This window comes from Apaloderma vittatum, unplaced genomic scaffold, assembly GCF_000703405.1.
Source record: "Apaloderma vittatum isolate BGI_N311 unplaced genomic scaffold, ASM70340v1 scaffold5590, whole genome shotgun sequence".
NCBI lineage: Eukaryota > Metazoa > Chordata > Aves > Trogoniformes > Trogonidae > Apaloderma > Apaloderma vittatum.
The window spans coordinates 171-27413 of NW_009694929.1; the positions used below are offsets into that span (position 1 = coordinate 171).

Here is a 27243-nt window from a genome sequence, read left to right on the forward strand (position 1 = left end):
TTTTCCAACCGTAACGATTCCACGATTCTGTGATCCTGCTTACTCAGTTCGTAGAGGTCGACACAAGCTGTTACTTCCTTTTCACTGCAAATCTGTGCCTCCTCTCTTGTGACTGATGTGTTTTGTGAAGGTTCCATTAATACATTGCAATTGACTCAGTGATTGCAGTTTAAATTTACCGGAGTTTTAATAAAATTGCCCAGAAACCACAGTTTTAATAAAAATTGCTCAAGTGGCAACCAATGGGGCCTTTGTGGCAACTCAGTAAAGGAGTAGTGAAGTTGTTCTTCCCACTATCCTGTGGCTTTGTGGAGCTTAGAGTTAACATATGGGATGTAAATGAACCCCGTCTCACGTTCCAGGGAGTGAAGGGGTGTCTGCTATGGGAGCGTGTCTTGGCTCTGAGATTCCATTTGAGCCTGACTTGTCATTCACCTGACGCATGAAGGCAGAGAAGGTGGGCTCAGACAAATTCTGAGCGAACAGTTTGGTCTTCACACGTTGTTCCCAGGAAACACAAGACTGGAGAATGGCCTTGTGGGCCCTGTGGGCTGTCAAAATCTACTTGCACCTTAGCCGAGGGGCCAAAAACTATTGACAGATGTCCTCGGAGAAGAGTTTTCTCCGTCAGAGTTTGAGGCCAGTCATAATTCGCCCCTATATATTACTTACTTTTGGGTGAAAGCTGTGCAGCGACCTTTCCTCGTGCAGTTACGGTTGCAACCTTCCGGCAGCACAAACACATGCCGTTTGGATTAATGCACTTTAGTGCCACCTGTTCCTACAATTCTTCATTTAAATATCTTTCGTAACATCTGGAGGGCAAAACAAAATGCGAAGCTGCGTGGCAGAGAGCGTTAAGTGCAATGAGCTAAACTTTTCCGTGCTGCTGTCTGCGTGAGGCTGATATCTGCTGGAACGCGGCAGCGAAGCCGATTGCTCACAGTCAGGTTAGGGGGAAGTACTTTGCTTTTTCTCATGTTAAAATAAATGCGTGTAATTGTTTCGTTTAGAAGCTATAGCACTTCCCCTTCCTTACCTGAAGGGTGCCATGGTAGTTTGGCAGTGAGATGTAGTTTAGCTTGGCAAAACTCTCCCCATTGGAAACAGCGTGTTTGTGGTGGGGAGCACTGGGAGTTCTCTGCAGGAGGTGTTACAGCCTGCCTGCCACCCAGCTGCCTTCAGACTTTGAAAAGAATCTGTGTACCTTGGTTTTTTAGCAGTTTACAGATTTATTTTCCCCATGTAAGTTGCAGAAAGCCCAAGTTTTCTACAGTAAATCAAGGTATCTTGAAGTATTTTCTACTATGTTGATGCTACAGTGGTAATTTTCTACGGAAAAACGGCGTATTTTCAGTATTGGTGTATTGTGGAATAGTTTACTTATATTGTACAGCGAGAAAATATGTGAGTAAGAATGTTGCACTGCATCCAGAAGAATGCCCATTTAAAAGTTTTGTATCGCCTTCTTCCAGACTGTTCCCTTTGTATACGCAAGTTTTTGTCCTACAAAACTCAGTGTCCGACATGCTTCGTGGTAAGTGTTTTTTCTTTTCCCCAGCTTGTTTTTTGTTTAGTTCTGGGCAGATGTTAGGACCTTTACCCTTTGGGCTAGGCTAACTAATTAATGCTGGTCATGTATTACCAGCTCTCCTTTTGGTGAGCAGCTCTTTGGGCAAAGGGGGGTGGAATTCTCCTGTTCAGAGCTGCCCTCCTGTCAGCACAGGGAGAAGTAGATGGAACATGAAACCCGGGATTTGGCGTAGAGCTGGCGTGCACAGTCTGTCGTGAAATATTTGACGTTGCCTCCTCGTTTGTTAAAATACACCATCGTTTAAAGCATGAGTGCTGGAATTTAAGCACTCACATTTTCTGTGATGTTGGCATCGCTTCGTCCTTCAGCGAGTCTTTAGAGGTGTCCACAGATCACCTGGTCCTGAAACTCAGTGACTGCTGTGCAGCCTGTGTGGGGAGGAGAGGACGATGTTATGGAGCAGGGAGAGGGGATGCTGTGAGAGTTAGGGTAAATGTGAGAAGCACTAGAGGCAGGTTCGAGCCGCTTTGCGGGCCGGTCATTTTTGCCACCTGACTTGAAGGGTTTTCTTGATTAAAGAATGCAGAATGCAATTTATTCTAGGCCTTAATTGAACTTTTCGTCTTAAGCCAACTGAGCTTTATTGAACTCCTAAAGATGGTAGGCTGCCTAAAAACAACGAATGGCACTTCAGGAATATTGGCAACATAGAAGTAATTTTCTCGTATATTTCTAAAGCGTGAAAGAGACTAGACTTTTCAGGACTGGAAAACAGATCTATTTGTTGCTTTGCCAGTTTTTAAACATTCAAACAAGTGCAGGCTACTTGATGGGGTACATTCTACTACAGCCTTCTTAAAAATCACAGCTATTCATACGAGCAAGACTAATAAAAGCTTTGTAAAAAAGAAGAGTGGAGAGAGACAGCCAGAGAGATAAAAATCAGAAATCATTTAAAAAGAATGAATAGAATGTGCACAGCCATCCCATAATTAATATATTCATTCCATAATCAGAAAGTTTAAAAAGAATGAATAGAATGTGCAAAGCCATCTCATAATTAATATATTCATTCCATAATCAGAAAATTAACATTTCCCTTCATCAGTTTTCGAGCCTTGTTGCTTAGGGTTCTTATCACATTCATGGGAGCCTTGGTTTGGTTTTCAAAATAATTAGAACCGAGCTACGATAAAGCGTTTTTGGAGACTGGGTGCGCTGAATTTTGTTGCTTTAGCTTTATGCTTAGTTTTCATCCATTACCTGTAATTTCCCAGACTTGGAGTTCTCAAGCAGTTATTTTAATTTGAGATATTTTTCAAGAAAAAACATTTACCCGTTATGCCTCTTTATTCACACAGCAATTTAGCAGGGGGTGGCTGAGGCACTGATCCAAGAAACAAATTATTGATCACTTGAACGTTTTCTGGGTACTTGTTGTTTTCACTGCATTTGAATGTTCATTTTTTTTGTTGGTTTTTTTCTTTTTTAATAGGCAGTCTCAGAATCTGACCTGAAAAATAACCGGACGTTAGATGAATTAGTGAAGAGCTTTAATTCTGCCAGGTATGCTGTAATTTCATGACTACTCTCTCTGGTTTGGCAGCTGGAAAGGCAGCTGGGACTGTGTGACCAGACCAGGAGTCCTTGCAGAGGAGCAGAGCAAGGAGCAGGGCGAGGAAATGAGTGGAGAGAATTGCAGTGTCGCGGCAATCCTTACGCTTGTGGAAATATCCTACGGTTGTGTGGCTGAACTTTACTGCCCACTCAGGTGATGTGTAGAGGTTGCGTAAGCTTATTCTGGTTTTGCTGCTCGTTAGCTGCTGCAGAAGTTACAGTCTCTTCCAACATGTAGGAAATCGAGGAGATATGTCGGGATTTTATGGGGATAATAATGGTAATAAAAGATTTTCTCCTAAGACCCTTCCTATGTGTGCAGGGGAAATTCTGAACAGAAAGATTTTGTCCAGTGGTAACGGCCAACTTGCAAGAGAATTCTCTTGGTGAAGTCATTGGATGGGAAAAATGTAGCTATTGAGGGGCCACAAATGTGAGGTTACCTGGATAAGAGAAGTAGTGGAATAGCGTGCCTTTACCTTGCTTTCTTACCTACTTTTGTGTTTAGTTTTCATTCATTTTTGTTCTCATCCCTTTGAAAGTCAGGAACAAGAGAATAAATGTGGCCTGGTAAATGCTGAGCACAGTAGATAAATGAGATTTCTGGTGTTTTCTTTCTGTTTTCTTTTGATTTCAAGCAGCTCGGTGATTTGCTGGGTATTTTATAAGTATTCCTGTGTCTATAGGAGACAAATACACCATCTTTTTCTCTGAAATGAACTCAGAGCTTGGACTCAATGAGATTGTTGGCTTCATGAGCAATCGGAGGCAGAGTTCTGTTTATGCCTTCGTTTCCTGACAGGGTTTCACTATGGTGAAGATCTAATTGTCTTGTATGACCACTACTAAGTTAAACTGATTTTATTTTGAGAATTTTAATTCTTCAGTTTCATTATTTTAGCTTGAACTCTGTCTTTGGTGTTTCCTAGTGATAAATGGATTACTATTTTTTTGTTCATATCTATAATTTCGTAGAGAACAAGTAGTGCTGACTTGGATCCATTATCATATTGAATCTTAAACGTTAATTTTTTTGACTGCTTTAATGGATCGGTATAAATCTTACCAGAGTAGTTTAATAATCTTTCCTTTTGTGACTTGGAGTTCAATCAATTTCTCAACATAAAGTTAGATCAATAATACACAAACTGTAGCGTCCTGTTCTGCGCTGGCTGGGAGCGTTCCTGCGGGATCTCAGCAAGGAAGGCACGACAACGGGCGAGTTACTACGAGAACTGCTTTAATAAGCCCCACTCATGAGAGGAATGGAGACAGTGAGTAAATCTTGCGTTGCTTCAGCGTGTGGCCACCCCATGGTGGTGCCTCTCTCAGCCTGGGGTTGCATTTACTCTGCAGATGGTGCTGAGTTCGAGGGGAGTGCTGCCTGCCTGGAGAGCGTTCGGTGACAGGAGCATCCTGACATCGTAAGAGCGCTGCCCCTCCTTCCCCGCCTGCTCTGTTCCCTTTTGGCCCCCCCACTGCAGATCCCAAGTCCAGGGGTGGGTTTGCGAGACGTGTAGAGTTGTTCAAGTCCGCCCTGACTTGACTTGGAGGCTCAGGTAGTTTAGTGTTTATGAAAATTAGGCCTTAAATCTTTTCAGTATTTCGCAGAATGCAAACACATTTCTTTAGTCGGGCCTGTAGGGCGAGAAAATGTTAATGTTGGTAGTACTTAGAGAAGTAAAAGCTGTGCTCCAAGGTCAGGTGTGCGTGGACTGGAAATCATTCTATCCGGAGTGCTGATCCCCCTTCTGCTCACCGTTCCGTCTGCGCACGAGCATTGGCGGAATTGGACCCTTCGGGATCATTAGTGCTCGGGGAGCGGTGTCATTTGTGCCATCTTTCATGTGTGTATATTTTTGTCAGTTGCAATGAGACCGGTATCTTCCGCTCGGGGAGCGGTGTCATTTGTGCCGTCTTTCATGTGTGTATCTTTTTGTCAGTTGCAATGAGACCGGTATCTTCAAAAATAAGTGTGAGGTTTGGGGGTTGTTTGGGAATTTTGTTATCTTCTAATAGAGAGATTATTCGGAGAAAAATTTCAATTTTTGCATCACCCAGTTAGAAAATTTAGTAACAAAAATTAGAGTTATACTTGCATAAGTAGAAAACTAGCCCTTGCTGACAATGATCTGGGCTTTTTTCATACATAAGGGAGAAAGATGTGTTTTTACATCCAAGTTTATATCTTAGTTTCCCAGTCGGGGTTACTTGACAGCTGGTGAGTCAGAGGAATAAACACGGCTCCTCTGAGTGCCTGAGAGAGCAGGGACATTTCTCATACACTGATTAAACGTCCAGGAGGAGCGCGGAAGGAATTTCAAGGAGAGAAATTGTCCTTTACTACAGGTAGGGCTGTCCTGTGTGTCCTGTGTGAATCCTGGGAGGATTCACAGCTCCGTCTCTTCCCCAGAATTTATTTATGTGGAAACACGGATTTCCACCTACTTTCCCTGCTCCGTAGCTGCTTCGACAAGGGAGAGGTAAAGGACCCATAAAATGGGAACCAGGATCTTGGGGAAGGAGGACACTCACTTTTTTATTTTTTTGGCAGGCCTTGCAGATCTGAATTAAAAAAAGCTGCAAGCTGTTTACACTGTTGAAATTGCAAGATGCTGACTCCCTGCGGTGTGCGGGTTTGGGGTGCCAGTTGGCAGGGCCACTAGATGTCGTCACACAGGCTCAGTGGGGCTTTTCTCTCCTCTTTTGAATTTAGCATTAGCATTTTCTCACCACCAAAAAAAAAGGCAGACAGAGATTTCATGTGCGTTCTGGCAAACAGGTTCTTGTATTCTCGTCCTGGTGTTCTTCCCATTGATTCCGTGCCAAGATCAGATCCCTTTGGAAAGTCTACTCGAAAGCCTTTACCCTTTCATACTAGGAAAAGCTCCTCCCTGTGATTATTTGTAGACCAACAGTATACTTAAAGCAGTCGTGATCATCACGTTATTGCACATTATTGTGAGGATGGATTTTGGGGTTTGTATTGTTTTTCCAGTTTTTCTCTCTCTCTGTTTTATACCAGATCATGTTTCATGGAGACAACTGTTATGACTGTTATGACAGTACCTGAAATTTGTATTCACTGTTTTTCTCTTTTATACCAGATCACGTTTCATGGAGACAACTGTTATGACAGTACCTGAAATTTGTATTCAGAAAATTTCTCTCTTCTGGCTGCAAACTTGCGTGTGAAGTGAGAAGGTCTTCCTGAAAAGATGAGGGAGATCAGCTGCGTTCTCTGGGTGAACACAACACATATATAGGCAACTGGCTAATTGTTCGTGTACTTTTGCCTTTTGGGGCTGTATTGTTCTTTATGCTGTGGGAAACCTAAACTGACACGATGCCAGTTGGTTGCATTTATGAATCAGTTTTATGTTATCTGAGCCATGCAGAATTTAGCTTGCCGTAGTGTAGGATACGGGGCTTTTGTGTAAAAATGGCTCCTTAAAAGCCAAAAGAATAATGCGATAAGGCTATGTGTTGACTCTGATTAGCTACTTTAATGGGTAGGCTGCCTGTATGAGAAGCTGGGGGAGCCTGGAAAAGTAGGTGTTTTTTACAGAACTAAAAGATTAATTCCGTGTTCAAAAAGGGGAAAAAAAGAAAGCACATCTTTGGTAGCACACCCAGCTGCATCCTTCTGAGGATTAAACTTTGCCGAAGTGCATTAGGAATAAAAGGCAACTAATTTGTTTGCTTTTGAACCTATTGGCTGTAGAATATTACCATCTGTGATGTGACCCATCTTCTGAGGCTGCAGTTTGTTACCGTTAAGTTGAAGAACGCTGCTTTTGTCTGCAGTAACAGGAGATGCTTTGGGTGCTGGTTCTGGCTGCCGACGGCCGTGGTGACACAGCGCGGGGAGGAAACCCCCCTGTAAAGAGCCGGGAGGAGGCAGGGGAGGGATGCGCTGGGCAGGCCGTGGGACGCGCTGGGGGCAGGCCCCCTCCTGCGGGCTTGCCTCAAGCTGGGATAGTTGTGGGCTTCCCTGGTGACTTTCCTGAACGTGCTTTTGATAGACGGGTTCTTGAATAGTTGTTCTTCTTAGACCTGAAAATCCTTTACCTTACAGGACGGGAAAGTTGTCTCAGTGGTTATCCAATGCTAAAATGTCGTCACATGTAAAATGGGAGAGCACAGCTGCATTTCAGACCTCATAGGAGCCGTGTTTCTTCATGAAGGTGCTGCAGGAAATAATTTTATGGCAGTGCATGTTTTTTAGGTACGTCAGCCACAGTCCTATTTAGTTGTTTGTTTGTTTATTTGAGAAGGAATCGTAGAATTGTTTAAGGTGGAAAAGACCTTGAAGATCATCAAATCCAACCATTAGCCTAGTGCTCCTAGGTCCACTGCTGAAACATTATTTCAAATTATTTATTCTTCCAGAGCTCAACACTTTGCAAGTTGAGGAGCCACAGCTGTTCTGTTTGCACAGGCTTCGTCATCTCTGGTGCAGTGGGTTGTGCTCTGTTTGAGGCTGTGGCATTTAAATAAAGAGCATGCACGTGCTGAGCAGTGGCAGTAGTAAAAATCCTAGTGCTGGCAAACGTGGCTGTGTTAGAGATGGGAAAGAGGAGGACTCTGTGGTGTTCCAGGCTTGTCTGTGGGCACTGGAGGCCACATGTGCACGTGTGAGGGGTGCCAAGCACCTCGGGCAGCTGCAGGTAGCAGCGGTGAGCGTTCAGGTGGAAACTGGCTGCTCTTGAGGGAGGTTGCGTTTTCCCCTTATTTTATATGAGAAAAGAGTGTGTGGGGGTCACCGGTCACCGACGAAACGTGACCAAAACGTTGGGTTGCCTGACGCTGCGTCTCAAGCCCTGACAAGCGTGCGGTTACCTCTTGGTGGGGTCGTGCTCTGCTGGGTGGGCGGTGAGCGGCTGTGGAGAGCAGACGGATGCCTGGTAAGGAGGGACAGAAGGAATGTGGCAACGTTTTCTCCTAAACTCTTTGGTGTCAGGAGCCTCCATCACAGCTGTGCGAGACAGTGCTTGAAGCACGCAGGCTTGAAAATGGTCACCTACCCTCTCTGAGTAAGGGGCAAAGCGTTTTGTTCCTCCCTGTGTTTTGCCTGATGTTTTGAGAGGCGTTATACCACATTTGCGAAATGTAATATATTTGATTTGGACACCAGAAAGATAGTTCTTGGATTCTGCAGAGCGTGGTGAGGCTCAGCTGGCTGCTGCTCCTGGCTCGTGTGGGGCAGGCAATTCCCAGCGCTGCGTGCGAGCGAGGGCGAGAGGGAGGACGGAATGGAGGAGAAGCTCCATCTGGTTTTGTTCTGCATTCTTCTCAGAGGAAAAACTGATAGTGTCCAAGGTAGCTAACTGCACATTGTCTTCTGGATGCTTCTAGGCAACAGCTGTTCCAGTTGGTCTTGGATACTCCACTGATTTCATCTCCGGTGGCCTGTAGCAGGCGTTCAGCTGGCAAAAGCCACGTTTGGAGTCCTGTTTCTCAGCCAGTTGTAGAAGAAAAGGTGCCATTGATTGACAGTTTCTTGAAAAAGGAAGAAGTTTGCACCTTGACAAAGGCAGACAGCCTGTCGGGAACAGGACAGAAGATTTTCAAAACGGAGGAAGACTGTAACCTTTACGGCAGTTCTGCACAGGCTGATGGTGAAGACAATGAAGTGGGATCGCAAAAGAGTCCCGAGTGCACGAGAAGCCACGAGAAGCCCTCTACGTCGATGGTAAAAGCCGTCAAGAGAGGTGAGATGCTGCGGTTTTGTTTTTGTGCTGTTCTCTTCCCCAGGTCCGTGGCTGTGGCTGGCTGCGTGTGTCAGAGCACCTTCAGCACGGGGCGTTCCTCTCGGGTCTCCGCGTTGCTCTGATCTGCGCTGGCCTGTGCGGGCACTTCCCGTCGGAGCGGCTTGTGCTGCCTTGGGATTGCTGCTGGCGTGGGCCAGCCCTGCTGCCGCAGAGTCCTGATGAGAGATGTGGGCTGAGGCCAAGTCATTAAATGGAGTTCAGCGCTTACAGATTCCTTTGCTTTGAGTAACAGTTCTAAAGAACAATAGTTGTGTAACAGACTTAGTGACAAATGAAGTGATTTTCTCTTCCCCTTGCTGTCCAGACAATCTTGACATCCATTCTGCTCTCATATCCTGAAGGAACTAGAAGCGAGGTGTTTTATGATGCTTTTCTTATTTGAGGGGTGCACCTGCAACCAAAATGATCATGGCTTCCGTTCTGTTAATATTCCTATTCATACACTCCAGAAGAAAGTAACATGCTTTATTCTTCTGTAGTTCTACACAGTTAAGATTGATTTATTCTGAAGCATGAAAATGCCCATTTTTACTAATCAACTGCAGTAAACCGACAGAATCGTCTGTTTTGATATGATGGCAGCAATCCTATCGACCCAATTAAAAGGCCAAATTAAGACAAAATTAAGACTCTGTAGGAGTACAAACCTGATTCTTCCTAGTTCATATTTATCTGTTCTTTTGTTTAACAATTTATTCAGCTGGAACTCTGAAGTTAATAATTCATTAGCTGGGTAAATACCTCCTAAAGATGGAATATACCCAGAAAAGTAGCTGTATGAAAGTGGCATCAGCTTAGCCAGAAGTTAGGTTTCCTAGTTTTATGCATCACTGTTGCTTGCTTTAGTAATTTAAAACTCTTATGAAATCACGAAATCACAGAATTTTACTGCTCATTTGTTTTTGAGCAATTGAAATTTTGACTAGCTTTCCGTTTTACGACCTGATTAAATCCTCGAGCGTGCATTACATTGAAACTATTTTCACAAATGCAAAGTAGCTGGTCAAACAATATAAATGAAAGACTTGAAATGAGGCAATATTGGAGTGGTTTTACTAAGTATTATTTGTTCCTGTGTGAAGAATTTAAATGTTAATTTCAAATACTGCAAAAGTGAAAAACATTAGCACCGAAATACGTTTGTGTTTATATTAGCCCCTAGGTTTCCAGGTAGTATCTGTGTTATTCTAAATTTTTATTAGAGATTTCCTTCTGTCTGACTGCAGGGAAGATGAGAGGCATTCTGATATTACATAGAGAGGGGAAATAAGTCCTGTGGAATGAAAATGAGAACTAAAAATGAAGATTCTGGATAGGCGTGCCAGGGCTTATAAAGAAAGAAATCTGGATTTCTGGATTTCCGTTTTCTTCTGTCAACAAGTAGTTTTTCCGATGAAATGTTTGCTCTTTGCAGTAATACACCTGCTAGTAAATTCCTTCTCCCTTGCTTTCAGTGGCTTGTCCGGTCTGTGAGGTTGCTATTCCAGAGCAATATATAAACAAACATCTGGACAGCTGCTTGACAAGGGAAGAGAAGAAGGACAGCCTCCGGAGGTAAGAAGCATCTTTCAGAGCTTTCATATGCACGTGGCTGCTTTTCTACTCTGATGAAATAAGGAATACTACCTGATGCATTGTAGTATAGCAGATTGTAAGTGCTTTTTTTCTTGGTTGCCTGCTGTACAGATGACTCTAAAATGACTGTGTAAATATGACAATGGTGACTTTCCTCTCTCGAGACAGTACGTGGATGGCAGCAGAAATACTTTTTGGCATTTAGTGGCAAGAAAGCACTGGACTATGTTGTGAAGAATTCAGTGTGGAGTAAAACTTAGTCTGTGCGTTATTCTCGTCACACTTCTGCTCACGAGCGTTAGACCTCGGTTCAGATAATACTGCCAGTGTTCACCTGGTGGATCCATTGCTTCCCTCAATTCAGATGGGCCAGAAGGCCGTTGCTTCACTAGCTGTCGGGTTAAAAATTAAAAATTGCACCTTACTCTGCTCCCTGTGGTTCTTTTCAAGTTGCCCCAGTCAAGGTTGTTTCTTTAAGATCTGTTTGGGTACGATTAATGCTTCCCTGTCACTTCATGCCTGCCCCCTAGAATTTGTCACAGTCGCCACGTTCACGTTCTTGAGCATGGGAAAAAAACCCCTAAAAGGCCCCCCTAGAATTTGTCACGGTCGCCACGTTCACATTCTTGAGCATGGGAAAAAAACCCCTAAAAGGTTCAGATTCAGAGCCAAGATTAATGTTTTCCTGTACCTGTCTGCTCACAAAGCTGTTGTCACTCTTCCAGGCCGTGCTGCTGGCGAGCTGTAATACATACACAGATCTAATTATCCAATTAAATTTGTTATTTTTCCCAAAGAATCTGTGCTTTGGTACGTCTTTGTTTTTCCAGCTACAGTGGCTATATGAGTGTAATGACAATTTTGCGTAAGCCTTTCTTTCTTTTCTTGCATACTTTGAAATTTATTTTCAACACGGTAAGTTGGAGGTGCTGAGTACAATTTTCAGATAATTCTCTTGCTGTCACAACAGAAAGCTCTTCACTTCTCTGTAATTCAGATTAGTGCAGCTGAACTTTATTCTGGTGCAGGAAGAAAAGTGTCCAACTAAATACTGTTCTTCAACTTAAATAATTTATTAGTTACAGAGGAAGGTGAGCGAGGCAGTAGATGAATTTTGGTACCTTTGGCTAGTTTGAGTGTATCTCACTAGGAGGTGTAGGGAAGAAAAATTGTGCAGAAGGAAACTGTTCTGCTAATTTTAGATGATAAAAGTTGCAGTACGACTTCAATTTTCTGTGGCAGATTCCTGTAATTAAGATTTATTTTTTTTCCTAGCTATGCCAGCAACGTTGAGTTCTGATATAAAGCAGTGTGAAGGAGCAGATTTTATTTTTATTTGTTATTTACCTGAGAGCACTATTAATTCTCTTTAATGTCACTTGCTGTATTACCAAACTACCCTCCGTTAGATGGGAACTACAGCTTTAGAGCTACCTGACCATTTTTCTCGAAGTAATTTTCCCAGAAAGCTGAAAAATCTCCTAAATCGAGATTTGCTGTGCGGTTTTAATGCTTTTAAAACGTCTCTAACTGATTCAGACAATACATGGCCGCTACTTGGGTGGAAAACCTGGGATTCAGCAACCTGAATGTGCTTTCTGCCCATTTGAAATATTCTTTGTGGCAGCTGGAAAAGGCATTCTGGCTTCCTAGAGCTGTGGCATCTGTGATCCGCTGTGTAACTGGTCACGTGTCTGTCACGGCTGAAGCGATGATTTCAGGTATTTCTTACCCCGAGTGGGTGAAATACCCTGTAAAAATGTAAGTCAGAATTTTGATTTATTTTTTTTTGCTGATATATTAATTAAAAAAAGGTCGTTCCCTTTTCCTTTTTCCAGTTCTGCTCACAAAAGGAAGCCCATGTCTAAAGTTGTTTACAACTTGCTCTCTGATCGGGATTTGAGGAAGAAGCTGAAGGAACACGGTCTGTCCACCCGCGGGACCCGGCAGCAGCTCACCAAGAGACACCAAGAGTTTGTGCACATGTATAATGCTCAGTGTGATTCTCTAAATCCCAAATCAGGTAACTTGGAACTGCTGAGAAAGTTGTTACCATCACAAACTCTTTGTGTGCATTTATCCTGCCCGTGCTGCTCAGGGTAGGAATAAGGCTGGTTTGAATATTTGGGAAAACTGGAGCCGAAAGAATTTATCTCACGCACGTCAAGATTAATGCAGAAAAAGGAAATTTAATGAAAACCAGAAGTGTGTCACTGTACTCTGGAAGTATCCATCAAGGATGTAATTTTGCATTGAAATTCTTTGATACTTCCTGGTTTACTAACTCTGTTCTAAAGAATGTTCCATGTTTTTATTGACTTTGCATTTTGAGTGCCTCTGAATTAGACTCCAGGGCTTGCAGTCAAAAAATTGGAAATGCCTGAAGTTCTTAGTAAGTGACTGGAATACTAATTTGTCTTTTATTCCAAACGTGTTTTCTTCGTCCTATACACTGAGACTTTCAGATTTTAATGTAATTTAATTTAATTTTAAAATTAGGTTTCTTTTTGGAGATGGTAGGTAAAGGTAGAATGAATTACTAAGAAGGTGTGAATGTTTTGCTGAAGTTGCTATCAGTTTAAGTGTTTGGCAGGAATTTTATACTATTAAGACTCCCACTATACATGGCATGAAACAGCTGTATGGGATAAGGAGGATGCGTTTTAGCCTCTGCTGTGAGTGCGATATAAAATTCCTTTAGACAGCACGTGTGCTCGCGCTTAATGCTTGGAAAACGCCAGGGCTGGAACGGGGAGGATGAGGTTTGTGCTGCCAGGTTTTGTCGGCAGTGTGGCCGCTTTTTAAATTTTGGATAGCACCGTGCGAGCCAGAGGGATAATTGCCCCAGCTCGTCGTGTTACGCTATTTTATGCAAGATAAAAACCCGCGTCTTTTACAAAGGCGAGTCCCCTGGTGTCACTCGGTTCCGTTCCGCGAGTGGTGCAGGTAACAGCTGGGGCGTGTGGGTGAGAGCGAGGTGTCAGGCTTACGGTTGTGTTGCTAATTATTTGATGAGAAGCTTTGCAGCAAAGGGCCCTCCTGAAGGGATTCCTGACAAGAGCGTGTTCTGGCGTGGCTCTCCTGGGAGTGGCGTGGCCATTCGTGTCCCGGAACGGCTCCCGGGGCTGGGGGTCACGGGCTGTGGCCATTCGTGTCCCGGAACGGCTCCCGGGTCTGGGGTTCACGGTCTGCGCTGGTGCAGGGGGTGCGGCGTGGGGCAGCCGGCTCGCTCGCGCTCCACGGGTGGAGAGATGAGAAATACTGTTCCTTGCCCTCCGTTTGATCACTAGTTTTCATGTTTTCAGAGAGGCTGAAGCACAAGTTCACCATTTCTTCCAGCAGTTGTAAATGATTCTGAATATTTTTGCGTGTATTGAAGGAAACTCTTTGGAGCAGATGAATTTTTGGTGGTGCCGGCAGTGGGACTGTGAATAATTTGGGGCTGAGGGTGAGAAGTACCCTTTGAGAAGGCCGCCAAATTTAAACGCAGTAAAACCCGCTTAATTCATCAGTTGTCATGTAACAAATTTTACAGTACAGGGTAGTATTTATTTAAGTCAGTGTTAAAAGGTTGTATCTTAACTCCCCGCCCATAGGGTTTTGTATGTGATCGGACCATTGGAAATGCTGAACACCCATGAATTTTACTGTGGCGTTTTAAAAATTATGGTTTTGGTGTTCAGCTCCTGTATTAAACATGCAGAACCACCAGATGCAGTGCTTTTGGAAAAATAAAGTCAGTCACTGAGGACTATAAATACGAATTTAGCAGCCAAACTTTAGACTCCTTCTTTCTGAAATCTTGGTTTCAGTTGCCAGCTCTTGGCTTGGATTGTGGGAGCAGGTGTATGAGAAAAGCGAGTTTGCAACCAGCACTAGTTGGTTTTTCATTTTGCTCCTTTAACCATTGTAAGAACCTGACTAAGAAGATCAGGAGCCCGAGTGATTTAGGTGCCAAGCGTCACTGCTTATTTTGTGCCTAAGCACTTCCAAAAATAAACATAAATCCTTTGGGAAAGTGTTTTCGAGGAGTTCTGAAAGTCTCTGGGATGAGAACCAGTGCAGAGTTAAGATTGTGTTTGACTTCAGCAGCGACAGAAGTTGAGGAAGTTTTGCTGTTTCAGCCTGCGAGAGCAGCACGGGTGTGAGAATTTCAGCCCCACCCCGATGGGTGTTAATCCTGGAGATTTAAGTGCTCGCTCTGAGAGCCCCTGGCCGGGCTCCCCAGCAGCAGGAGTAGCTGCAGGGCTGCTGGAGGTGGCGGAGGCACGCTGCGGTCCCGCTGCGGGCTCAGTACCTATTTATAACGGGTGAATTATTAAACTCACACTTAAGATGCAGACGTACATTTTCAGTGGTTGCAGTGACCCCAAGGTCACTGTGCAACACCGACAGCGGAGCTGCTCAGGAAGCAGAGGTGCCCAGTTCCTGGGTTTTGCTTAAACCAGTTTGAAGCAGGTTTTTATTCCTTCACGGCTTAATAAGCTTTTGTGCACTGGCTCCTTTAGTGTCTAGTGCACATGTTTGTTTTAATAACTAGCTGGAGCTACCTGGCAGCTCTGTGAAACCCCGTCAGTGTAGAAACAGACCTGTAAAAGTAAACGTACAGGGTCCTGCATAGCTGTAGTTTAGTTAAAATGTTAACAAATGCCGTTTGTCTGTTTATATGCCTTAGAGTAGGCTGTAATTCATCTTTGGGCTGTGGGTTTTGGAAATAAACCTGCACTGTACAGTTTCTTGTTGCCTCGGAAGGTAGTTCTTGGAGGCAAAAGAAAAAGACAGCCAGGTTGCCGCTGTAAAACGCTGCTGGCCGGATTTGCCTGGGGTTGGATCCGAGTTTTCACTGCTGCAGAGCTACTGCCAATTCATATCTTTGTGATTTAAATTCACGGTGCTTTCTTTCAGGACTGTTGCATCTTTTTATTTTACAGCTCCTCTTTCAGTGATCCCTTTCTTGTATTTTCAAACAGTTGCAGAGATCGTTAAAGAGCTGGAGAAGAATGAGAAGATTCGGGTTCAGCTTGAATTTAATAGAACTGGTGAAAATGTAAGCAAATGGTTCTTAGGGTGGGATGGCTGGAAGAACTTGCAGAGTGGGTTCTGAACGTGTTTGCCTGCCCCTTTATTTTAGTTACCAGGTTGCATGTTGGATTTCACATATACCACCTTATAATCAGCGTGATTTTCTCATAGCACTCGTTTGTCACGGGTGGTGTACTGTTGGTGTTTTTATGCCCAAGCCATTTAAGCAGGAGCATTTTTTTGAACTGTCATAAAAATGTTTGAGAAATGTTCCCCTTGGTCATACTGGAGGATTTTGACCCTCCATGGCAGCATGGGGAATGTTTTCTTTCCTAGAATTCTCTAGGATTTAGCGAGAAAATTCCTTGCTTCCGTATCAGCGACAGCGCCTGTTCTTTTCCCATGACATATGATACTTTTGTGACTTTTGGAGTATGTTTGTTGCACAGTATTAGGAAATATTTTATAGTCCACACATGCTGGGTGTCGTATGGGGCAGCTTGGCTTAGTCCTCCTGGCTTTGTGAAAGCAAAGCGAGACAGCGTGTGTAGGTACTTCGAATCTATGGTGCTGACTGTGGATGAGATGGTGGTAGCTGGTGGGGCAAAACCAGAAAGCACGTCCTCCTTCCACTTTTCAGTCTCTAGTTTTAAAGTGTGCAGCTTTAGCATCTTTTTGTTTCTGTAAATAAACATTTGTGTGATGTCCGTAGAGCCTGACCTTCACAAAGAACCAGACAGAGGAAGAAATAGATGAGATCCACACTGATTATCGTAAGTAACACAGAAACTTCAGAGTACTTTAAAATTCACCTTCTTTTACTTCATACAAAATATGCGCACAAAAATAAGGCTTTTCATGGGCATGTGCTTTCCCTGCCACCTCGTTTAATAAATCAAAGCTGGAAGTTCTCTGTTTGGGCTGAAACTTCCTCTTTGAAACTCTCTGATCTCAGAGGTTCATGTAAATTGGTTGGTTAGTTGGCCGGTTCTGTACGTCGTTAAAACTTGGACTTGCAGCAAATTAATCTATGTGTATTAAGTCACTCACTGATGGTAAATAAGAAAAGAAGGTAATGAGCTGCTTTTTTTGTTTCAATCAGTGAGTGACTTAATATACGTAGACTTAACACGTGTACAGGTAGAAAACACACTGGTGTTTGCGGTTCAGGATATTCCCTCCTCCCCTACACACTTAGTGACTGGACAGTGGCTTTATTTAAAATGTGCCTGTATTTTGCGTGGTGGTTGATCTTCCCAAGTCCTTCAACTCATCCTGTAGCAGATAAGTGTGTCTAAAATTACTCCTTCTATACCTTGTTTTTCTAGGTTTGTTGTCTAGTGCAGAGTGACGTTAACTGACGAGCAATGTAGCCACAGTAGTTCACATTTAATATGTTATTTCTAAATACTCACAGCTGCATGTTGCCTCAACCATGTGGGTTTTTACACTCGTACAGTTGTCGAAGTGGCCCTTGCTGTTGGAGTTTCATTTTTCACCCCGAGTCCCCTCTGCACAGGAGGCCAGTGCCTGTGCTGGTTATTGAACCTGCTTCTGCCCTGGCAGACCAACAGCAGTTGTTCTAGGAAGTGGAACTGGAATAAACGTCTGAGGGAAAGAAGAGAAGAGACAGCAAAATAAGAAAAATATCACAGGGAGAGCTATAGTTCAATAATGCAATTTTGTTTGGGGTTTTTTTTTGTGGGAGGGCAGGGTGGGGAAAATAAAAGAACCAAAACTTTTTTCCCCAAGAACTGATCCCAGGTTAACTTGACCCTGGAAAGCACAGTATTTTAAACGTTCTCCTTGCTCTGTGCCTAGGCTTGAGAACTGTTTTCTCGCTCCCTGGAACCATCTCCCCATCCCTACGGTTAGTTTAGAAGCGAAGGTTCCTGGGAGAGTTAAAGATTGCAGGACTTGCCTCCTGGTGCACTAATTTAGTACAGAAACGGCCAATGTAAACCAATTTATACAGATGATTTCCTTCCCCTTGTTTGTGTTTGTACATCAGCTTTTAAATAGCATTACGTTGTGCTTCGCTCCCTCGTGCTGGTTTATTATTCACGATTTCTTTCCTGTGTTTTCCCACCCATTTCGCTTCACCTGCTCTCGTCGTGCCCCCTCAAACCTGGGAGCTGGCCGTGTGGTGTTAAAGCGATATTTTGTGACCATTAAACTCTGCTTTTAGCCACGGAGGAGCAAAGCGATGAAGGGACAACTTGTTCTGATTATACTTCAGGGTGTAGTTAAGTCTGCAATATGGTCGTATTTCCTGTGTTTCCTTGCGTTGCTCGAGGCATATAAATTATTCCATAATGCAGCTAGATTTAGCCTTGTTGATTTTAGTTGGGTTTCTGTGAAGGCTAAATAAGGGCCTAAATCTTTAGCAAATTTTTCCCTTGCTTTTTGTTGCTGTTCCTGAGAATATTTTTTTTATGTGTACATGCACTGTTTGTGGTTTTTTTAATCTTGCGCATTCTCCTCTAATTCCAAATAACTGGTTAATAATTGTTCTCTTGCCGTGCAGAAATCTCTAGTGATAAAATTAGAAAAAACCCCACAACCCTAAACAAAAGGCAAAATATTTTAAAAAGTATTAATCCCAAATTGGGTATTTTTTCCCTCCAGGGCTTTAGCAGCTCTGTAAAGAACAAATCCAGATCTTGGTGACTGCGAGAGACAGTATTTTCTTTGTCTGTTGCACACATTTTAGAACAAGAAGATACTATTTTTTCCAAACCTAGATATCTTATGGAGTTTATATTATTAAAAAGATCTAGTTTCAAAATTATCAAGTGAATAAATTACACCAAACGACTTAATTTAATGTTTAAAAGTCTAAGGAAAAAAAAGGGAGAAGAGAGAAGACAGAAAAATATTTTAAGGGGAATATATGGTTTTAAAATTAATAAAAAATGAAGACCAAAGAGGTAAATGTTAACTAGCGCCAGCATATTATTTCTCATAAGAGCAATAGGGAAGAAATCATAAGCATGAAAAAAGAATTGTACATTAAAAGTAGAGGGCAGTTGGAAATTAAAAGACCTTTTATCAAATGCAATTTTTCCAGTGTAGCACGGATGCACTTTAAAAATATTTATTATACAATGAAGGGATTTTTTTTGCTTTTAATTTACAGCGTTTGCAACCTTGGTCCCTAATTCACAGCTGAATTAATGAATTCATTAACTCTGGCGTAAGTTCTGAATCGAAAACCCCAGCGTGCTTTCTGTTCTGTATTTCCACATGCAATGTGCAGCACAGCAGCGCTCTGTCACCGCCTGCTTCAAAAGCAAGTCCAGTCAGCTGCATTACACACACTGCTGGTATTTTTTGTGTGTGAAGTGTTTTTTTTGAAATAGCAATTAATATTTTGGCTTGATGAACCTGAGGATGGTTTGTATCCCAGCTGGAAGCTCTGCTTGAGCAACCACCAGCACTGGTGCCTGGAAGGTCCAGTTCAATACTCGGTCCCTGCAGTAGCTCCCGTCTGCTCCTCGGGAGCTCAACACCCTCACCCTGGTGTCACCCTCATCTTGCTTTTTTTTTATGGTGAGGCCTCTATTTAAAGAGTTAAAAAAAATGTACAGGAAAAGAAATACAGCTGGGAGGAAAAGAAGGTATTCTGTTGCTTTTTCTGCTTAAAATTCTTTTAATTTGTGTGTTACTCAGAGGCTTATTGATTTATGTCTTGTGTTTTAAAGATTTGTAATTATATCTGCGGCTGTTTTGGTATTGAAATGCCCGTAGCTTTATGAAATGTGCGTGGTATGTGCTTTGAGCACAGCGGTGCCTTACAGCGCGGCCGACTAGGGGCTTGTTCTGCCAGGACATTTCTTTTTTTCACTTGAAAAGCTTTGTAGTCACACTATAAACCAAACCAACAGAAAACAGTAATACTGGAAAAAGTGAAGTGCCAAAGGAATTACGTAATGAAGGCACAGCGGTTCAAACACGAGCATCTGGGGCGAGAACTTGCTTTTTGTTGATGAGTTGTTGACCTTATGCGGCGTTTTCAGCTGCGCAGGGAGCGGGAGTCAGTTCTAAATCTCTTTTCTTCTGTGGGCCAGGGCTTGGTGTGATTCTACCCCGGCTTCCCCTCCTGTCACTGCAGCAGGGCACGTGTCCCAGTTTGGCTCTCCCCTTCACCCGGCAGAGGAGGAAGAGGGTGCTTCAGGTGGTCAAAAAAACCGTGCAGACGTGGCACTTGGGGACAGTGGTCATGGGGGTGTTGGGTTGATGGTTGGACTCAGAGGTCTTTTCCAACCTTAATGATTCCATGACTCGAAAAAAGAAAACAAAAGCAAACAAACAAGAGAAGTGTCGAGGGAGTTCTTAACCTCAGCTGTGCTCCGAGTTGGTTTCCAAGCCCGGCTCCCCAGGACGTTCATCACTCGGATGCTGCTCTCGGTGCTGGGGTGGGTGTGTTTCACTAGAGGTTGGTGCGTTCTGCAGGGAAACGACGTGTTTCCTTCGCGCCCAGCGAGGGTTGGGTGACCCACACCGTCTGGCTGAGGAGGCTGGGGATTTTCCCAGCCTCCGACCCAAGAATCCAGGTATCTGGATTAAAACCCAGCGTTGCTTTGACTGAATACCAGAGCACTGCTTAAAACATATGAAGTGATTGTGAGTGCACGGAGTATGCCGAAGAGCAGTTAACGGTGATTTAGAGCATCTGAATCAAACAGCACGATAAGCACCACACAAAAACTTTTGACATTGCGTTACTGCAGAAATGAGGAGAAACTCAAAGCAACTTTAAAGCAATTCTCAGAGTAGTTGTGGGGTTTGACACTTTCTCCCTCCCGAAGTGCTTCTTGCAGGACCGCATGACGGGGAGAATTGTCCAGACGCTCCTTGAGCTCTGGCAGGCTTGGTACCAGGCCTCCAAGGTGAAATGTTGTCACAGTGGTGACTGCAATACTTAACAAGTTTAGAGAAAAAGTAAAAAGGCAGATCATATAAAGAAGAAACAGATGTATTTCTGTGTAAAAAAAAAGTCAAGTTTTTTTTTCTGTGCAAGTGTTCTTGATGACTGGGTAACTTTGTGAAAGCATGGACAGGATTTGGATCATTACCAGATTATGGAATGTATTGCAGTGATGAGTTGGTTTTCATTTGCTCTCACAAAAGTGTTTTTAATTCAGTATTTTGCCTTTTTTTTCTGTTCATGTCTCTCTTGCTTTTTACGGCATGCCTTAAGAGCCCTGTGGCAACGCTCAGTAATGCACGCTTACATTTCAGGAAGCAAACACAGGAGTGAATTTCAATTTTTGGTGGATCAAGTAAATACTCGGTGGAAGAAAAGTGGTAAGAGGGAAACAGAAGGTCTTCAAAACAAGGAAGGAATCACTGTCAAGGAATTACCAGCGGCCACAGGTTAGTAATGTCTAATATAGTCCCCCTCTTCGATCCACACTAATAAAGGGGGTTCCCAGAGAAATGTTCTTTCCCCTCATTGTTCTACAGTTCCTAAGGGGGAAAAGCTCATAAAAAGTCAGACTCATTTAATAAGATTGGCTGCCATTGATTTTGGTGTGATACATGAGCACAACCCATAATCAATTTTTGTGTGATTTTTAGGGGGTTATGTATGGATGTGCTTTATTAGGTGCACATTTTCATTAGCTGGCTGAAATGGCGTCCCAGGTTCCAGGCCAAATGTACTGAAGGTGCTGAGAGGGCACGTGACAGTCTGTATCTTTGAAATGAAGGTGATCGTGGGCATTGCTGGCTGGGGTTCAGCTCTTCTGTGTCATGAATATGATCGCGAGTTGGTGACTGGGAACTGCAGAGGGATTTGTGTGGATAAGAACAACTATTTGTTTGTCCTAGGGCTGAAGCAGTAAAATCCCTCGGCTTCTTCGAGGCTGTTTATACAGTTTGTTGCCGCTCGTTTTTTAACGCGCTTGGTTTTGTGTTTATGCACCTCAACACAGTGAAAAGTGGGAACGCACAACTGCAGTTACTCAGTTTATGATTTAGGAATAACGTCTGGCTCGTGTTTGCTGTGCTCGCTACCTCAGCCTCAGAGAAATACCGGCGGGTGCTGTAACGCCTTCCGTGCAGCCTTCTTCATCTCCTTGGGGTTATGTTCCTGGCTGCTTGGGCAGTGCGCATGTGTCTTTGAATGTGTAGTTTAGAAGAGCCTTCCTCAACCTCATATAACTTGTGGAGTTGTAATGTATCCGAGATACTGAATTTTGGAGAGCGTTCCGATGACCAGAGCTGGGCGTGCTGTTGTCCGCGTCCTTGGGAAAACAGCGATTTGGTTTGCACCGACTCTTACAAACCTCTGCTCTCCCGAGTGGAGCTGAACCAATCTTGGGTTGGCTCCTGGGCTGGCTCCTCTAGCAGAGCTCTCAGGAATAAAAATAAATGAAAATACCAATATAATAGTGTGAATTTTATCCTTACGTTTCATGCAGACCTTGGTGCAATGCATAATCTTTTCTATAGGAAGGGTAAAAATTAAGGAATCTCCAGGATAAAGTTTATCTTGTTTGACATAGTTTACAGCCATGTTCCTCTCCTCTAGCAGAGACGGGAGCAATGCGTTATTAGATAATGGGCTCAGAGACTTTAAAACTCTAATTTCTAGCTCTGCGCAGGGAGGGATCGGCTGCTGTGAATTACTGGCTTTCTCTCTTCCGCGTAAACCTTTTCTTTGCGCGCTGCACCTCGGGCTTTGAGAAGCTGAAGTAAAGCCATACAGTTTTTCCAGGAGAGCGCTCAGGTAGAAAATCACTTGTCAGGTGTATCATCTCGTATCCTGTTGGCTTCAGTACACGATCCCACCTCGACTGCTCCTGCCAAACCTGCAGAATTCTCATTGCACTCTTTGTGCGCGGAGCTTTCAGTGATCTTTGAAATGCCCGTTTCTAGTTGTGTGCCAGACATCTGCACCTGGTTAGCCCTTCGTAAGCCGTTTAAAATACAAAACAAAGAGATGATCTATGGCTGAAGGAACAGATGCCTAAAGCCTGTTTCCTCAGTGTTCCTTATTAACAGCAATTACCTTTCTCTTAAACTAGGACTGATATGTGAAAGGAAGAAAACCAGCAGCGCTCTGATGACTTGCGCTTTGAGAGGGTAACTGCGGAGAGGAGCAAAGGCTTTGTATGCATTGCTTCCCCACTTTAGTCAGAGTCTTACGGAAGTGCTGGAATTAAAAGAATTAAAACATACTTTTCGTTGCTTGGGGTTTTCTTTCAGTTTTTTAGGTGTTTTTTTTAAATAACCAACCCTTCGTATCTCCCATTGGCCTCTACTGTAACATTGGCGGGTGTAACTTAAACCTCTCTGAAAATCTCACTCTATTTTTCATGGTGCATTGATCGTCCGTTCCAGATTTACAGCATCTTGAACTTACAACGTTCCATTTCCAGTCTTTATGTTGTATAACTTTTTAAACACAGGGGTTTGCTTTGCCTCAGGGGAAGCACCGTAAGAATTTGATGAATACCTCTTCTGGGCTGCATTGTTGCACGGGGCCTTCGCTATTTTTAAGCTGTTGATCTCAGAGTTATGTTTCATTAGTTGGACCCCTGGCTCACTGTAATCTGCCCGTTGTTTTCAGCAGGCAAAAGTATGTTCCTGGTACTTACTCATGCGTTTTAGTGGAAGGGAAAGGGCAAGCTGTAGCTGAATCTGAAGATTGTATAGCTCCTCTGCACTCTTAATTACAGTTCTGTGTGGCCATTTCTGTCAAAGTCATTTCTGGAGGGGCAGGAAAGTCAAAAGTGCTTTGAGCAGGAGCAAAGCTCGGCTCACGCGGGTGGACAGAACGCTTCTGGGAATGGCCAGAATAAGGGTTATTAATGGCTTGAGTCTCAATATGGCTTTAATATCTCATGCAACTTTCTAGTTAAATAACTCATCTGAAAATATCTGTGGGTAGTTTCTCTTTTCATACCATACTTTCTAATCTCTAGTTGTGTTCTCTTTGGAGAGGTGGAAGTTATCTTTTCTGAGAACTGTTCATCACTTGACACAAAAACAGTGGAATAGTTTTGTGTCTGATATGGGTTGTCTAGAACTTATTGTTCCTATGAAAAGTGGAAATGTCAAGTATCTAGAGTGACACTGTTTTTCTTAAATGCATAAGGAGATAAACCCTAGTGCTTTTCCTACTGAAAAAATTAACTTAGCCCATTAACTTGATCCGTAAAACTTCAAAGCTCTCAAGCTGTCTCGCACAGTGGGTGAAGCGAGTTGGTAGCAAGAAGCATCAAAGAGCGCTGTCTCATTAAGTGTTTGCTAGTTTATAAAATAGTTTCATCTTATGAAATGTGACAAATATCCTTACTCTTTCTGTCTCTCCTTGTTTTTGTTTGAAACTCAACAATAAAACTTTTCTGTTTAGGTCTCTAGTTCTTAGAGGGTGGGGTTGGTTGGTTGGGATTTTTTTACTATGCGGGAGAAAAAATGAAACCTTTGAAATTGAGGGGTTTGGGAAACAGGTAAGTGGGAATGAGGTGTTGGTATTGAAGTACTTATAACTTACTTTTATCTTAATCTATCTCCAGGCTCCCAGAAATTTAAACAGTAGTATTTTGCTTTGACCTTCTTGCTGAGCTCTGCCTTTCTTTTTGGCAGAAGCCAGGGAAGAGCATCACACAGCTGTTGCCCCTGGAGAAGCCCGGGTGCTCCAAACGGAAACTCCTGATGTCAGAAGAAGTGACTCTGGTTCCCTGGAGCAGGGCCAGAGATCAGTCTCCCCTGCATTCTCCCTGTCGTCTGCATCAACAAGCAGGTGAGTGAAGAAGAGTCTGTTCTCCTTGGTTGGTACCAGATTAGACCAAATATGGGAGAGCTCTGCCAGTAGCCTTGTGCAATATAGGTACCCTCCTTCTTCAGACAGATTCCTGAACTGTAGCTACTGATTCCTCCTTCTCCACGCCTCTGGCTGGTCAGTTCCTTGAAGAACAGAGCTGAAATACGTTCAAGATTCACTTAATAGTTTTGTAATGACTTGCTAGAGGGGTGATGGTGTAAGTGTCACTTTTGATACAGAGACAGTGAGTGGAATATCTCTTGAACCAGGAGAACTTCTGGTGTTTCTCTTCCACTGCACCATCTTCTGTTTCAAGTTTTGTTTAGAGAGGTCCAAAAATCGATACAGCCTAAGTCTTCTAATAGCTCTTTGAGTATTGCTCTAAGAAATAGAGTTTAAATGACCCATTACTTCCAGTCGGTGTAGAATGCCACTGAACTTTGAAGACCTGACAGCTGTGCACTTTTCTTTCTTCATACGTTCAGTTTTACTTTCTGAAATTGCCTTATTTGGCTCCAGAAAATGAAGGATCAGGGAAGTCTTTACAAATAGTGGGAGATTTTGTGCTTTTGGTAGTTCACTGATAATTTTACTGGAAGGAGACTCACCTGTTATTGATGATAAGAATTATCTAGTTTTTGAAAGTAGTGTTTTTGGTAAGATATTTCCTTATGGGATCATTATTTACTGTGTACTACTAATCGATTGTCAAAGATGATGATGCCGAATACTTAAACATCCTATTGCAATATTGGTTGCTGTGTAGCTCCAGTTTCTGGAGGAAAAGTGAAAAAAAGCCATTGAAAAAAAATACAGAATAACTTTTTTTGATATGTGCCTTAAAGCAGGAGGGCTGATCTTGAAAATGATTTTGCTATCTTGGCGATAACAGAAATGAGAGGAGAAGGCCCCCTTTGCAGGTCTGCATTGCCAGGAAGAAAAAGGTTTCCTATGTTTAGAAGTGGGAGATAATCAGAGGAAGTAGCTGAAGTTCAACAGCTGAGCTAGGAGTAACATCTCTTTAATTTCCCACCCATTACACCCATCGTATGTGCCTCTTATTCTGCAAATGTTAAGAATAACATAGCACTTGGCTCCATCATTGTTTATGAAAAGAACAATTTAATTGTTGAAAAGTTTAACAGAAACAATTTTTTTCTACATTTGTTTTTGTTCGCAGGGAGTTTTTAGACCTCAGCATGGGGATTAAAGACGTTGCTTTTTACAAAAGTAAATATGAAATGGTGAATGAAAGCCTAGGAAGCCGTAGGGAAATGGAGACCAGCTTGGGGGGTTAGAGAGCACCACATGTGAAACGTCTTTGTGTTACGGGATTGGGTTTTGCTGCCTGTTTCCATTTACTTGAACTAAATGGGAGTGTGTAGTGAACATTTGTCTGTGAACAGCAATCTGCTGGCTGGGCAGACCACTTCCATGGAGGCAGAAAGGCTCTTCGTTGCTGTTTCAAAATATCATTACATTTTGTTTGGCTTCAAGCTTGTGTTAAATACCAATAAAGAAGTTCCCCTCCTGGTGCCCTTTTCCCTCTTTCCTGTATGTGTCTTTCTGCCTGAACAGTTACTGTAAAATTGATAAACATAGCATATCATTGGATTTGCTGTTCAACGTGTAACAAACCTGTTGAGATTCCTGGTGTACTAGTTTTATCCAAGTTTCTCAGGATGTCGTGCAGGTGCTCATAGATTTTCCTTCCCTGCGACACAGGTAAAAGTTATCTCGGTGACTTCTTTGCTTCTAAAATAAGGTCCAGTGTTCCAGACTCGTGAAGAGACTTGCACATTGTAACACCTGATATTTGAGCATCTTAATTTCATGTCGTCAGAGCAGGATCCAGAGATCTCCACAGGACACGGTGAATCCCGGCAGCTGGCTGACCCTCTGGAGATGGTCTGGTCCAAGGCTGCGCAGAGCAGGTCAGCTGGAGCCGGCTGCTCGGGACCTTGTCCCGGTGGGTTTTGGTGTCTGCGGGGATGGAGGCTCCATACCCTTCGCTGGGCAACCTGCTGCAGCTTTTGACCAGCCCACAGCACAGAGGCTTTTCCTCAGGTGTTGCGGGAATTTCCTGTGTTTCAGTTTGAGCCCTGTTCTGTGGCTGACCCCGCTGGGAACACGCTCTCATCTCTGCTCCCTCCCGTCAGGTTTTGCTGCACAATAAGATTCCCTTGAGCCTTCTCTTTTGCAGGCTGAACAGCCCTGGCTCTCTTGGCCGCTCCTCTTAAATCTTAGAAAAATTAAGGGAGTTGGAGTTGGCTTTGTGTGAAGCAGCGTGCTGAGCGGGGAGCCATAAGGGCTTCACAGTGACACCACTGGTGTCTGAACTGTGCCCCGGCAGCGTGCAGGTGCCTGGTTTGGCAGCGGCACCTCGTGATTCACAGCCAGAGCCCTCCTGATTTTAGACACTGAAGCCCTTTTTAGAAATGGCCCAAGATTAAGCCCTGAACTGGAGGGAGATATCTGCCTCCTAAAAGGCTCTTGCAGCCTCGTGCAGCTCTGGGTTGTGACCGTCTTCTCGTGAAGCTGCTCCACTGGGCATCTGTACCGAAAGACAGAATGGGCCAGAGAAAACAACTCTTCGAAGGGCAGAAACCAGCCCTGTGGCTTCGTTCCAGAGACTGGTTTCACGTGCCTGGTCTTCCCAGTTTGCAGCCTGTGCTGTGACTGCTGCGTGCAGCTCGGGGCCAAGTGTCACTTTTGACGGGTGGTGGCTGGAGCTGCTTCGTGCTCGCCGTGCCTGCTGTCACAGGTGCCCTACAGCTCTGGTTGTTAGTTCAGTTCCACAAAATAAACGCTTTCAGTTTGGCTCTGAAATCCAGAATTTAAGCAAGGTGCTTCTCTTCTTCCCTATTTTATTTAATTTATTTTCTTTGATTGCAAATTAACCTTTTGGCTTGAAGGACCTTGGAAAATTTTGAATTTTAATCTTG

General features: G+C 43.5%; 1 protein-coding gene across 1 annotated transcript in view; it reads left to right on the forward strand.

Annotated features, from left to right (window-relative positions):
* Nucleotides 1-1475: 1475 nt before the first annotated feature.
* Nucleotides 1476-27243, forward strand: part of RAD18 (RAD18 E3 ubiquitin protein ligase) — a gene marked incomplete at its 5' end in the record, with an annotated part of 37393 nt that continues 11625 nt past the window's right edge. Inside the window, 9 exons of the mRNA XM_009869242.1 lie at nt 1476-1537; nt 3030-3100; nt 8510-8865; nt 10380-10479; nt 12339-12523; nt 15471-15547; nt 16235-16299; nt 20771-20901; nt 24121-24277. Of these exons, the coding sequence (XP_009867544.1) occupies nt 1476-1537; nt 3030-3100; nt 8510-8865; nt 10380-10479; nt 12339-12523; nt 15471-15547; nt 16235-16299; nt 20771-20901; nt 24121-24277 (1204 nt within the window). The remainder of the gene's footprint in view (nt 1538-3029; nt 3101-8509; nt 8866-10379; nt 10480-12338; nt 12524-15470; nt 15548-16234; nt 16300-20770; nt 20902-24120; nt 24278-27243) is intronic.